Source organism: Enhydra lutris, unplaced genomic scaffold (assembly GCF_002288905.1).
Source record: "Enhydra lutris kenyoni isolate GAN:26980312 unplaced genomic scaffold, ASM228890v2 scaffoldscaffold15, whole genome shotgun sequence".
Lineage (NCBI taxonomy): Eukaryota > Metazoa > Chordata > Mammalia > Carnivora > Mustelidae > Enhydra > Enhydra lutris.
The window spans coordinates 6,652,512-6,666,048 of NW_019154099.1; the positions used below are offsets into that span (position 1 = coordinate 6,652,512).

Sequence of the window (13,537 nt, forward strand, 5' to 3'; positions counted from 1 at the left end):
CAGCCAGGTGCCCTTGGGCATATCCTCTTTTTTTTTTTTTTTAAGATTTTATTTATTTATTTGACAGACAGAGATCACAAGTAGGCAGAGAGGCAGGCAGAGAGAGGGGGAAGCAGGCTCCACACCAAGCAGAGAGCCCTATGCGGGACTTGATCCCAGGACCCTGAGATCATGACCTGAGCTGAAGGCAGAGGCTTTAACCCACTGAGCCACCCAGGTGCCCTAGGCATACTCCTCTTTGATCATAACTTCCATTCTCTCCGGCTCCCACTGTCACCTCTACCTGGTCTTGTACTATTTGAGACCTCCCATCCCTTACCCCTTTACCTTCTGTCTTCCCCTTCTGTCTTCACCTCCCTACCCAGTTTGTTTATTTATTTAAAAGGTTTTATTTATTTATTTGTCAGAGAGGGAGAAGGAGAGACTGAACATGTGTGTGCATAAGGAGGGGGAGTGGCAGGCAGAAGGAGAAGCAGGCTCCCTGCTGAGCAAGGAGCCTGGTGCGTGCGGGACTCGATCCCAGGACCCTGGAATCATGACCTGAGCTGAGGGCAGACACTTACCTAACTGAGCCACCTAAGTGTCCCATCTTTGTTGTTTTTAAAGAAATTGGGTAAAAGTGTGCTGATCTGGTTGGTAATTACGGTTGGAAATCAGTAATAATAGCTAATGGTACTTAAACTACTGTGGTTTTGAACATTAAATTCTCACCACATAGGACAGACCATGACTAGACAAACCAAACTGATCTGTGTTTGAATGCGTTACTTTCTAGATTAACTCTCCCTGTGTGAATATGAACTATGCCCCCTTGTGGTTTTGTGTAAAAAATGCTTTAAAGGAAAAATTCTCCTGGCTGGAGAAACTTAAGGTATATTAATATGAAGACAAAAACCAGCTTTGGTAGCAAATGTAAAGGCTCTGGTGAAGGCTGGTTTGATTTTCTAATGTTAGTGAGATATCTTATTAACCTTTGAATTTATATTATGTTAATTTGTAAATTATGATATGTTTGTTTTGATACTTTATGTTAATGTATGTTATGATACCTTTGGCTAACTTCTTGATAATTATTTAACTTAAAAATTAGAGGTAAACATTCAGTATTTGAAAAGGCAAGGATTTTGTTATATATGGCTGAGATCACCAAAAACACACAGGAGTAGACACTTCCCTTGCCTTTAAGACTCTTACCCTAATATGACATAAAAGATAAATATATGTGAGATGGCCATGAGACCACAGGCAACTGAAGCATTAATTTTAACCTTGTAAGGATAATAATGTCTGGTCAAGGGGTACTTGGAATCTTTGGAAGGCAGGGCTACTAATTTGTTTTGCAAGATTTCTTGTAGGAGGTATAGTGCCTGCCCACCCATCCTCCCTGTTTATTTTAAGGTATGTTGTACATACAGTGAAATTCATCCTTTTTAATATATGGTTCTGACAGATGTATATCGACATGTAATCACTGCCACAATCAAGGTATAAGACTGTTCCGCCACAATCAAGGTATAGGACTGTTCCATTAACCCCCCAGAAATCCTCATGCCCTTTGTGGTCAACTTCTACCCCCAGCTCTAGCCTCTGATAACCAGTGGTCTTTTTCCTGCTCCTATATTCATATCTTTGCAAAACATGATGTAAATGGAATCATACAGTGTGTGGATTTTGAGTCTGACTCTTTGACTTAGCTATAGTGCATTCGAGATTCATTTATGTTACTACATGTAACAGTAGTCAGTTCCTTTCTGTTGCTATTCTGTTCCATTATATGGATGTACCACAGTTTGTTCATTTATTTCCCAATTGAGGGACATTTGGGATGTTCCCCTTATTTGGTGAGTATGAGTGAGTGAAGCCTTTATAAACATTGATGTACAGGTTTTGTTTTGTTTATACTTTTTTTTTTTTTTTGACTTGGGTAAATACCTGGGAATGGGATTGTTTTGTCATATAATAAGTATAACTTTATAAGAAGCATATGGTTAACTTTATAAGAAGCTGCTTTTAGGGGGATGACTTGGTGGCTCAGTTGGTTAAGCATCTGTCTTCAGCTCAGGTCACGATCCTGGACCTGATCCTGGGGTTGAGCCCACGTCAGGCTACTTGCTCAGTGGGCAGCCTGCTTCTCCCTCTCTCACTCCCCCTGCTTGTGCTCTCTCACTCGCTCACTCTCTGTCAGATAAGTAAATAAAATCTTTAAAAAAGGAACCCTGCTTTTAGGAGGCAAGTTTTAAATCAAGATACGCCTAGTAGGGCTTGGACAGCATTCAGATGAAAGAGGATGGCTGGGACGCAGTGGTGCTTGCAGTTAGGATCCTGTTTCAGTAAATGGAACAGCGACCTTACTACCTTAGCTTAGCACAAAGAGGGCTCTTTTCCCAGGTAGAAAAAAGTCCTGGGCTACTGTTGCTGCTTAGCAGTGCCATCAGGCACATTTTCTTACTTATTGCTCCTTAGTAGGTGGCTTTCATCTTTGTGTCCATCAGGAGGTTCCTGCCTATCCAAATATTAGACCCTCATTCTAGGCAGGATGATGAGAAAAAGGCAAAATGCACACAAAGCTGAATTTGCCTCTTTTCATTGCAACAACAATAGCTTTGTGTTTTCGATCCAACCAGGAGACTTCCACCTAGCTGTCATTGGCTAACAAGTGGGTTGCTTGACCACCTTTAGTGACAACAGAGTTGATGGAACATCCACAAACAAAATTGTTAAGGAAGAGGGGCAGAACAGGCTGTTAGGAGTGTTTGCCTCAGTGCTTGGTGGCAGAGTTTAAAGCTCATTGTATTTCAAAACTTTTTTTTTTAAGATTTTTTATTTATTTATTTGACAGACAGAGATCACAAGTGGGCAGAGAGGCAGGCAGAGAGAGAGGAATGGAAGCAGGCTCCCTGCCAAGCAGAGAGCCCAATGTGGGGCTCAATCCCAGGACCCCGGGATCATGACCTGAGCCGAAGGCAGAGGCCTTAACCCACTGAGCCACCCAGGTGCCCCATGTATTTCAAAACTTTTAAGTGGTATTTGGAAGCAGGTCTGTCTTGAAAAAGGAATAAACTTGAGCAAGTGTTTAATACACTTATTGGTGATGATTTTTATGAAAGATAGGTGAGGGCACAGGGGATAGGCAGTGCAGTTCTAGTTTCTAGAATGTAGACTGAAGATATGCTGTGATAGTGGACAGAAATGTCTCGGAAGAGGAATGGGTAAACCTTTGAAGTGAATAATTGAAATGACAGATTTGTGAAGTTTAGAGATGTTTAAAGAGAATAAGGAAATTGGGTGAGGATAACAATTTGGGGTGAAGTTTATTTGTACCTGTGATGTGGCCTTGTTAGCACAGTGTCCTGAAATGATCACTTGGCACTTGCTGATTCATCTGAGGTTTTTCTATATCTTATTTCTGAAGTTCTTTTGCTGTAACGTTCTCATACATTATTTCTATAAATGTACTTTATTAATAAAAAGTATGGGAAACATTTCTCTTTGGCACATTTGATACATTTCTCAAGAATACATTAACATTTTCTCCACTAGCAGTTTTTAAAGAACTTATTATAAAAATATATTTACTTTCTAAATTTCTATCATTCTCAACTTAAAAAAAATGTTATTTGAAGGCCTGAAAAGAATAAATTTCATGTTGATGTGGCAGAATAGTCCTTATGTCTTGAATTTTCTTTTGAGGGCCACATTCTTTCTGAGGAAGGCGCCGTGTTCTTTAACATGCTGGAAAGATAAGATCTTTATGTAATAGCTATGTTAGGAAACCTTGTAAAAGACTTCCATATAGCAAGAATTTTTAGAGTTTGAAGAAAATGCTAAAGATTTGCTTGTTATATTGTGTCCTTCCTTGAAGAAGGTATATCTTTGCTCTTATTCCTTTATCTAGTCAAACCCAGAGGTGCCCAGTGTGTTTAATTAAAAACTTTTAAGGCTTTCTGCTAACAACTTTTAACCCACTCCTCACCCTTCACCCCACCTCACCCTGCTCGAAGTGATTCTTTCTTAATTCCTGACCTGAGAGGTACAAATGCTATATGATTGGGCATTACAGAAAATAGTGATAGAGGTTTGCTGGAAACATTGAAACATATTTTACAGTAGATTGTGAGTCCACTAGGTGGAGTAGTTTTGGGATCTGTATTTCAGTGGTTACTGTGGTGCTGAGGAAATCCTTTTAAATTGTATCTCCGTTTCTTTCAGAATTCTAATAGAGAGGGTCGGCTTCTAAAAAAAATGCTATGTCTTTTTGAAGTTTAGAAAAACTTTGAAATAAAAATACAGCAGAATGGCTTGTGTTGAAGCAGTTTCGGGTCAATGCCAGTAAAGAGGGATTATGTTTTTATAGAGAAAAGGCTTAGAGAAAAGTCAAGAAACGGGTGGTGATTTGAGAGGGAAAGCGGCAGTGTATAATGTAACCAAAATGATACGTGCTAGGATCACAATTGGCACAATTTTGCCCATTTATTGCTGGTAGTGCTTAAGGTCTGTCACTGCAGACTTAAGGCTTAAGCAAGGGGAGGGCAAAAAGTAGGGAAGACATGTAAGAAAGAGGAGGAGGAGAAAGGACCTATGGTTTCAGGGCCAGTTCTTCATGGAATATTGGGGAAATATGAAAGTATAGGGAAAAAGTGATTTTAGCAGGTAAAAGCACAGAAACCAACTGTGAAAATAGCACGTGTCACAGGCTTTATAAGTTCATAATACCCATAATACCCATTCTCTAACTAATGTCTCCTCTAACCAGGAGACACTGGACTAAGTTTTGTCTGTATGTAATGGTGTAACATAAGACAGTTTGTGATTTTTTTTTCTCAGCAGTGTTTGGATTTATTTCAGGTGTACTTTAGGAACCTTAACTGTTTCATTTGTTGTTGTTGTTGTTGTTGATCAAAGCTCCAAACTTTTCCTTATTCTTTTATTTTAATATTATGTTGCTGGAGGGGGCTTTCTGATATATTTTGTGTGTGTGTGTGTAGCAAGGTTTTATGTTTCTGGCTTCCGCTTTTTTTTTTTTTTGGATCATTTGCTTTCTAGTTCCTTCGTTTTTCTTAGTGTTTTGTCTCTAGGTTCTGTGTAAATAAGAATGATACACATTTTGGATGAGGGTTTGGGTTTTATAATAAGCACTGAAAAAATGGCATCTTCTAGCTTTGCAAGGGGTATTGAAAGGTCTCTTACCTTTCAGGAAGTGTTACTTTGATCTGTCAGAAGAAGAAAGTGAGCCGTTTTAAAAGACTTCCTTCCACCAGGGACGCCTGGGTGGCTCAGTGGGGTAATCCTCTGCCTTCAGCTCAGGTCGTGATCTCAGGGTCCTGGAATCGAGCCCCACATCGGGTTCTCTGCTCGGCAGCGAGCCTGCTTCCCCTGTCTCTCTTCCTACTTGTGATCTCTCTCTCTGTCAAAAAAAAAGACTTCTACCAAAGGAGATTGCACAACATCCTTGATGTCTTGTTTAAGGAATTCTTTCTTAGACCTCACATAAAATCCACTTGCTATAACAAACATTTACATGTTTTACCATTGGGAAGCACTTAGGTAGCATCTGCTTGCTTGTACATGGTAGACTGTAGTACCAAATCTTTATTGTTCAGCATGTGACTCAGCATGTTAAGGGTCTGCAATGCTCAGAAGAAAAATGGTGAAGAGACTCTACTAGTAAGAATAAGTGCATTTCAGAAATGTGAAGAGTTTTGAGTAGTTGTGAGTTATATGCCTAGACAGCGTGGGGCCTGTGAAAGTCATCACTGTTTTTCTCACCATTTCTGCTTCTGCATATTTCTGTCTTCAGATTGAGACCAGCTGGCTACCGTCCTTTCTGTGAGAGCATTTATTGTCACTTCTCTTCCTCTTTTAGAGGCTGCAAATAGTTCCAGTTCCTTTCATCTTTCCTCAGAGGTTTTAGTTTTCAGCCTGTTAATCATCTTTGAGTCTCTTCTGAATCCCATCCAAGTTTTATTTTTCCTTAACATTCCTTTTCAGTTTAGAAGCACAAAACCGGACACCGTGCTCTGAAAGTTTCTGACCCCTTCCGAGTACTGCGAGAGGGAGTTTTCACACTTGCACATGAGCCAGACTCCATTTCACATAACCTTAGATGATGTTTGCTTTCCAGAAGTCCAGTCATATGGTGCTGACTGGCTGTCAGATTTTTATCTCCTATGACCTTGATCTTTCCCTCTTATGTTTATTTATAGCTTGTGCATTCATCATCTTTTATTTATGGAGTTTACTTTTCTTGGCTGGATTGCTTTGCACTGTCCTTATTGAAATTCATTGCCCTTTTTTCTAATTATTTTACCACTTACTTAATGTCATTTCCATGCTTATCTTCCAGTGTGGCCAACCCAAAGGCTTCATATTTTCTGTGCCATGCAAGTCAGTGATGCAGATCACTGACTTTTTTTAAAAAACTTTTTTAAAAAAAAAAAGAAAAAAGAAAAAAAGGAGGAGGGTGAAACAATGTTCTAGAAACAATGGCAGAACACAATTTGTTGGTATTTCTTAAAATTTACTATGTTGACTAGCCAGGCTGAATGGTAGTGGGCTATCTCTGTTTCCCTTCATTTGTACTTTCTTATACTCCTAGGATCTGTTCCCTTACCACCAGAGTTTGGTGCTCGCATCTCCACACAGCTGTGCCAAGGAACAAAGAAAGCTTTGTTAGAACAATTCACCTTAGACACTGTTGTCAGGTTTAATCTTAATCACTGCCTTGTACATATCTCACCCTGTTCATAACTTTCAGTGGCTCCCCACTGCCACTGAATTAAATATAAAATTCCTGATTTGGTATTCAAGGCACATTATTTCATTTTTCATGGCCTTAGCTTCCCTTTCTGTCTGATTGCTTATAACTATACAAAAAAACCGCTTGCCTTCCCTGGATATCTTGCGCACCTTCTGAGGCCTTGGTTTGTTTGCATTGTTTGCTCGGCTTAGACCACTGAAGCTTTTCCATCTAATTTCTGTTTAACACCATGTAAGAGCAACTCACTTTCTCCCTCTTTCTCTCTCTCTCTCTTTCTGAATTTCTGGATTTCTCTAGCAAGATATGATCTTTTCCTCCCGCCTCATCTTTATACTCTTTGGGGGTACTTTTTTTTAGTAGTATTTATGGGTACATGGCAAATAGATGAACTGTATTAGTTTGAGCACATATTATGATATTTGATTCAAATTCTGGTATAAGTTCTCTACCTACTCATAGCAAAGTTTGTGGACTAACAGCCAGTTTACATTTTGAGTAGCACTGGCACAGTCTGCTTTTTCTCCCTTAAAAAAGTTCTAAAAAGAGTTAAAGGTTTAAAATGATTTATTGTATTAGTCATTAATTAAACAAAAATTGCTAATTGCTAATTAAACATAAATTGCTTGATTGCATAATTAAATTTGTACTCTAAACGCCCTTTTATAATTGACTTTTACTGTTTCCTAGAAACTACCCAACTCTGGCCAATATTGAAAGAAAGAAAAAGTTAAAAATTGAAAAGGAAAAGAGAGGAGCAGTTTTGACGACGACACAGTATGGGTAAGTTCCTTAAAATTGCTTTCATTCTCTATGCTAATTTCAAATGAGTATACTTACAAATAATAAACAAGAGTATGTACCAAAATCTTAAAATTTCTATACTCCTAATTCTGAAATCTTTGCTTTTGTAATTTTTTTACTTCAAAATTTCTTTAAATTGTTTCTAAATAAGTAGTGCCCTATATTCAAGTGGTTTTTCAAAAAGATTTATTGTTAATAAATCTTTTGTCTTTGTCTCCTAGCTAAACAGTTCTCCTTCCCAGAGACAACCCATTCTATCCTTCCAGAGATACTTCATTTGTATGTAGCACATAAGATAATAGTCTTTTTTTTCTTTCTCTTTTTGACACTATTCTGTACTTTTCTTTTTTTAGCCGAATGATATACTTGACGATATTAATAAATAACTAGTCTCTTCTTTATTCAAGAATGTGTAGAACCCTAAGGGTGTCCCACAGTTTTTTGTTTGTTTGTTTGTTTTTTAAAGCCAATTTCCTATTGACAAATACTGAAGTTCTAACCAGTCTTTTACTAATAAAAATTTGCCATTATTGCCCTGACATAGATTTTACACATACGCAAGTATTCCTTAGGATGGATTCCTAGAAGTAGATTTGCTAAGTCAAAAGATAATATGTGTATTTATTTTGTTTTTTATTTTTTAGTTTTTAGTTTTTTTTTTTTTAAGATTTATTTATTTATTAGAGAGAGGGGGAGAGAGAGCATGGTGGAGAGAGGCAAAGGGTGGGAGAGAGGAAGAGAATCCCAAGCAGACTTCCTGTTGAGTGCAGAGCCTGACATGAGGCTCGATCCCATGACCCTGAGACCATGACCTGAGCTACAATCGAGAGACAGAAGCTTAACTGACTGAGCCAAACAGGCACTCCAGATGTATGTGTATTTGTAATATTAATGGCTAACTGCCAAATACCTATCATAGCTAACTCTCCCACCAGTAGTATATGAGACACCCTATTTTTCCCAACCCCTCACCTTCATAGAATTTTTTTCAAAATTTTTTGTTTCATTTTTTACTGAATTTAATTTTTAATATAAATAGAAGATACAAATCTCAAATGTACAACTCAAATTTATACACACACACACCTACACACCCATGTAATCTCCACACAGGTTAATAATATTCAAAACGTCTTCACCTCATGAATTTTTCTTAAGCTCTCCCTAGTTTATTGCCTTCCGACAAAGATGACCTCTTTTCTGATTTCTGTAATCATAGATTTGTTTTATGTGCTCTTGAAACCTTATGTAAGTAGAATCATAAGATATATATTCTTTGGTGTGTGATTTCTGTGGTTTGGAATTGTTTTGTGGTATTCACCCATATTGTGTGTAGCTCTAAACTGTTCAGTCTTATTGTTGTGTAGCACTCCTTAGTGAGAATAGCCATTCTACTGTTGGACATTTGGATTGTTTCTGGTTTGGGTTATTATGAATAAAGCTGCAATGAACATTCTTTTACATACCTTTTGGGACATAAGTACTTGTTTTCACAGGTCATAGATATATGCTGAATCATTGGGCATCTGTATACTTAGTTTTAATAGATAAAGCCAAACAGTTTTTCTGTAATGGTTGTACCAGTTTGCACTCCTACTGATTGTGCATCTAATTGTTCTGTCTTTGGTTCATGCTTGGTTACACCTTTTTCTCATGTCCTCCTATCTCTATCTTGATTTCCCTCTTGACTAATGATGTTGGACACCTTTTTATATGCTTATCAGCCATTTTGATATTTCCTTGTGAAGTGTCAGTTCAAGTTTTTGACCAGTTTTAAATGGGGTTGCTTTTCTTGATTCGTAGGAGTTATTTACTTAGACACAACTCCTTTCTTGAGTAGATGTATTGCAAGTATACCCTCACAACTTGTGGCTTGCCTTTTTACTCTCTTACTGGGTGTCCTTTTTCCCCCAATATAGTAGTAAGTATTAATTGTTCAGACATCTGGGGTCATTTGGGCTTCAGTTAGATGTACCTGCTGATCTTGACAAGGCTCAGTCATGGCTGGGGGTTGGTTAGCTGATGGCTAATCTAGCCTAGCTGAAGGCTGGGATACCTATGTAGTTACCATTTCTGGTACACTTCATTCTTTAGTGTTGATCCATCATCTGATAGTATTTTCCTTTTGCCTAAAAAACTTTCTTTGGCACTTCTTGTAGTGAGGATCTGCAGAGGTGAATTCTTTCAGCTTTGTGTGTCTAAAAAGGTCTTTCTTTGCCTTTCTTTTTGAAAAATATTTTTGCTGGATATGCAGTTCCAGTTTAACAGGTTTATTCATTTATTTATTTATTTTATTAACATATAATGTATTATTTCCCCCAGGGGTACAGGTCTGTGAATCATCAGGCTTAAACATTTCACAGCACTCACCATAGCACATACCCTCCCCAACATCCATAACCCAGCCACTCTATCCCTATCCCCTCACCCAGCAACCCTCAGTTTGTTTTGTGGGATTAAGAGTCTCTTATGGGGGGCGCCTGGGTGGCTCAGTGGGTTAAAGCCTCTGCCTTTGGCTCAGGTCATGATCCCAGGGTTCTGGGATTGAGCCCCATATCGGGCTCTCTGCTCCTCAGGGAGCCTGCTTTCTCCTCTCTCTCTCTGCCTCCCTCTCTGCCTACTTGTGATCTCTGTCTCTCAAATAAATAAATAAAATCTTAAAAAAAAAAAAAAAAAAGAAAGAGTCTCTTATGGTTTGTCTCCCTCCTGATCCCATCTTGTTTCATTTTTTCCTTCCCCACCCCCCACAACCCCCAACCTTGCCTCTCAAACTCCTCATATCAGAGAGATCATGTGATAATTGTCTTTCTCTGATTGACTTATTTTGCTCAGCATAATACCGTCTAGTTCCATGCACATTTTTGCAAATGGCAAGATTTTGTTCTTTTGATGGCTGCATAGTATTCCATTGTATGTGTAATATACACACATACATACACACACACACACACACACACACACATATATATATACCACATCTTCTTTATCCATTCATCTGTTGATAGACATCTAGGTTCTTTCCATAGTTTGGCTATTAACAGGCTTTTTCGTTTAGTTTTAGGTTTTGTTTTTTTTTTTTAATTTAAGGATTTTGTTCCATTGTCTTTTCATTTGCATTGTTTCCAAAGAAATCTGTGATTAATCATTATTTTCTTCTTATATATAAAATGCTTTTTTTTTTTGCTAGCTGCTTTTAATATTTCTTCTTTATTACTGGTTTAAGCAATTAGATAAAGATGTGCCTTTGTATTTTCTTTATGTTTCTGGTGCTTGGGATTTGTTGAAATTCTTGGTTTATGGGTTTATAGTTTTTGTCAGTTTTGGAAAAATTTTGAGAATCTCAGTCAGGCTCCACACCCAGTGCAGAGCCCGATATAGGGCTCAGTCTCACAGCCCCAGGATCATGACCTAAGTTGAAATCAAGATTTGGAAGCTTAACTGACTGAGCTACTCAGGTACCTCTCCAACTCATTTTAAGAGTTGGTCTTATAATATATAGTCTTGTATATTGTACAACATTATGACGGAGGTCTTGGGCAGTCTAATAAAGCAAAAAAAAAAAAATAGGGCGTATAAAATTTGAAAAGGAAGAAGCAACTGTCAGCTATTAAAAGTCGACATGATTGTGTGTGTAAAAAAAATCCAAACAAATCTATAATTAGAGTTAATAAAGTGAATTTAACAAGGGTGCTGAATATATATAAAATCAGTATTTTAAAAAATCAGTTGGATTTCTATATGCTATCAATGATTTAAAAATGAAAGTTTAGAAGATACTATTTATGATAGCATCAGAATATCAAATACCTAGGAATACATCTGACAAAAGACTTGTAAGGCCTCTATACTAAAAACTATAAAATGTTGCTCAAAAATGAAGGCCTAAATAAATGGAGGATATACATAATGTTCATGGACTAGAAGACTCTATATGTTTTTCTCTCCAAATTTATCCCAATCAAAATCCCAGCAAGTTTTGTTTTGCTTTCTAGCACGGTAGAAGGGGAGGTTAGTATTGTATGATTTAAGACTTACATGAAAACCCAGAGGATCCAGACAGCTAAGAAAGAGATGAAGGTAGTACGGCATTGTCCAAGGATAGATAAACAGAAGAGAATACAGTCCACAATAGAGCCTTTGGTAAACAGTCCCCTGATTTATGGCTGGTGGCAATATGGTGCATTGGAGAAAGGGTAGTGTTTTCAACCCTTTCCTTTTAAATTTCATATCTATGTATTTAAAATATATATATTTTCTTAGGGAAAATATATATATTTTCTTAGAGAATATGTAATTGGTCTTATTTTTTATTATCTAGGCCAACAATCTTTATCTTTTAATTACATTTAAAATAATTACTAATATAGTTGGGTTTCAGTTTACCCTTGTCTTATTTTTTAAAAAATATGTCCTATTTTTTTCTTTTATTTCCCTCCTTTGTTTTTTTTTTTTTGTTGTTGTTGCTGTTGTTGTTGTTTTAAGTAGGCTCCATGCCCAGCCCCAAGAAGGGGCTTGAACTCATGACCCTAAGATCAAGACTTGGAAACTTAACCAACTGAGCCAATCAGAGACCCCCTTCCCTCTTGCCTTCTTTTGGATTAATTGAGTATTTTTTAAATATTTTACTTCTCCTCTATTAGCTTTTTAGTTATAATTATTCTTTATTTCTCTACTTCATGTGTATATACATCTTTACTTACATTATACTTTTGTAAGTATTTTTAAGTGCTGATTAAATAAACTTTTCCTTTTAAATGATTGTCAATCAACAATGTAAAGGAACTACTCCCTTAAAGGTAGGGGTAGTGCAAATACCAGATATACCACTTTCAATGAAGTCTTATTGACCGATCAGGTAAAGGTCTTTCTAGGGGCACCTGGCTGGCTTAGTTGGTAGAGCATGAGATTTGATCTTAGGGTGAGTATCTAGTCCCATGTTGACTATAGAAATTACTTTAAAAAAAAAAAATCTTAGGGCACCTGGGTGGCTCAGTTGGTTAAGCATCAGCCTTAGGCTCAGGTCATGATCCTAGGGTCCTGGGATTGAGTCCCACATTGGACTCCCTGTTCAGCAGGGAGTCAGCTTCTTCCTCTCCCTCTGCCCCTCTTCTCCATTTGTTCTGTCTCTCTTTCTCTCAAATAAATAAAATCTTTAAAAAAAGTAAAATCTTAAAAAAAATCATTCTTACTAATGTGAATACCTTAAGATGATCATTTAAAAGCCATCTGTGGTCAGGTGCTATAGGAGCAGGATACTGGGAAGGCATTTGTGAATGGGAACCTAAGGAAAGTGGCATCTCTTCATTATCTTCATGGGGCCAGTGGGCCAGAGGCAGAAACTACCTGTTTTACCTGTGATGACACTGTTGAGGCCTGACTTCTGTGCTTGCATATTGGAAATTGGTCCATGGTTTTCTGCAAAATTTGGAGTATATACATGATTTTTGGAATGAGACTCTGTAAGGATTATGGTGACCCTAAAAAAAATTAAGAACCTTTGGATTGCAGAAATACTAACCAAATATGTTAGTTTAGAAAATTATTTAGAAATTGTTGTGATAATAACTACCATTTATTAAGAGCTCAGTGTGACACTTTATTATTAGTTTTATGTCTCTATGATTCCCTTCTACAACTGGGGGAGTAAACAAATGCAGGAATATTAATATTGTCCAAGAGGCACAGTTAGTAGGTGGCAAATTGGGATTTGAACCCAGATTCCTAATTTCTGTATTCCTAATTGCAGCCTGCATTATTAATGAAAAAAAAAAAAAGAATTCTGCCAATAAATGACAAATTAGAAAAATCATGTATTTTTGTGAAAACTCAGCCCTATTAAAGGATACCTTATATTGTTGTCTATTGAGAACGTACAGTGAACCTTTTTTTGAAAATTTTTTCCTACACAGTTTACCTTGGAATATGCTCAGGCAAGCATTTGTTTTCCTTCTAAGAGGAGTAATTATAGTTGTTGAGAGG

General features: G+C 37.3%; 1 protein-coding gene across 1 annotated transcript in view; it reads left to right on the forward strand.

Moving 5' to 3' along the window:
* Window positions 1-13,537, forward strand: part of LOC111147049 (NUFIP1, FMR1 interacting protein 1) — a 41,756-nt gene that overhangs the window by 11,955 nt on the left and 16,264 nt on the right. The window contains 1 exon segment of the mRNA XM_022502915.1: window positions 7,445-7,537. Coding sequence (XP_022358623.1) covers window positions 7,445-7,537 — 93 coding nt within the window.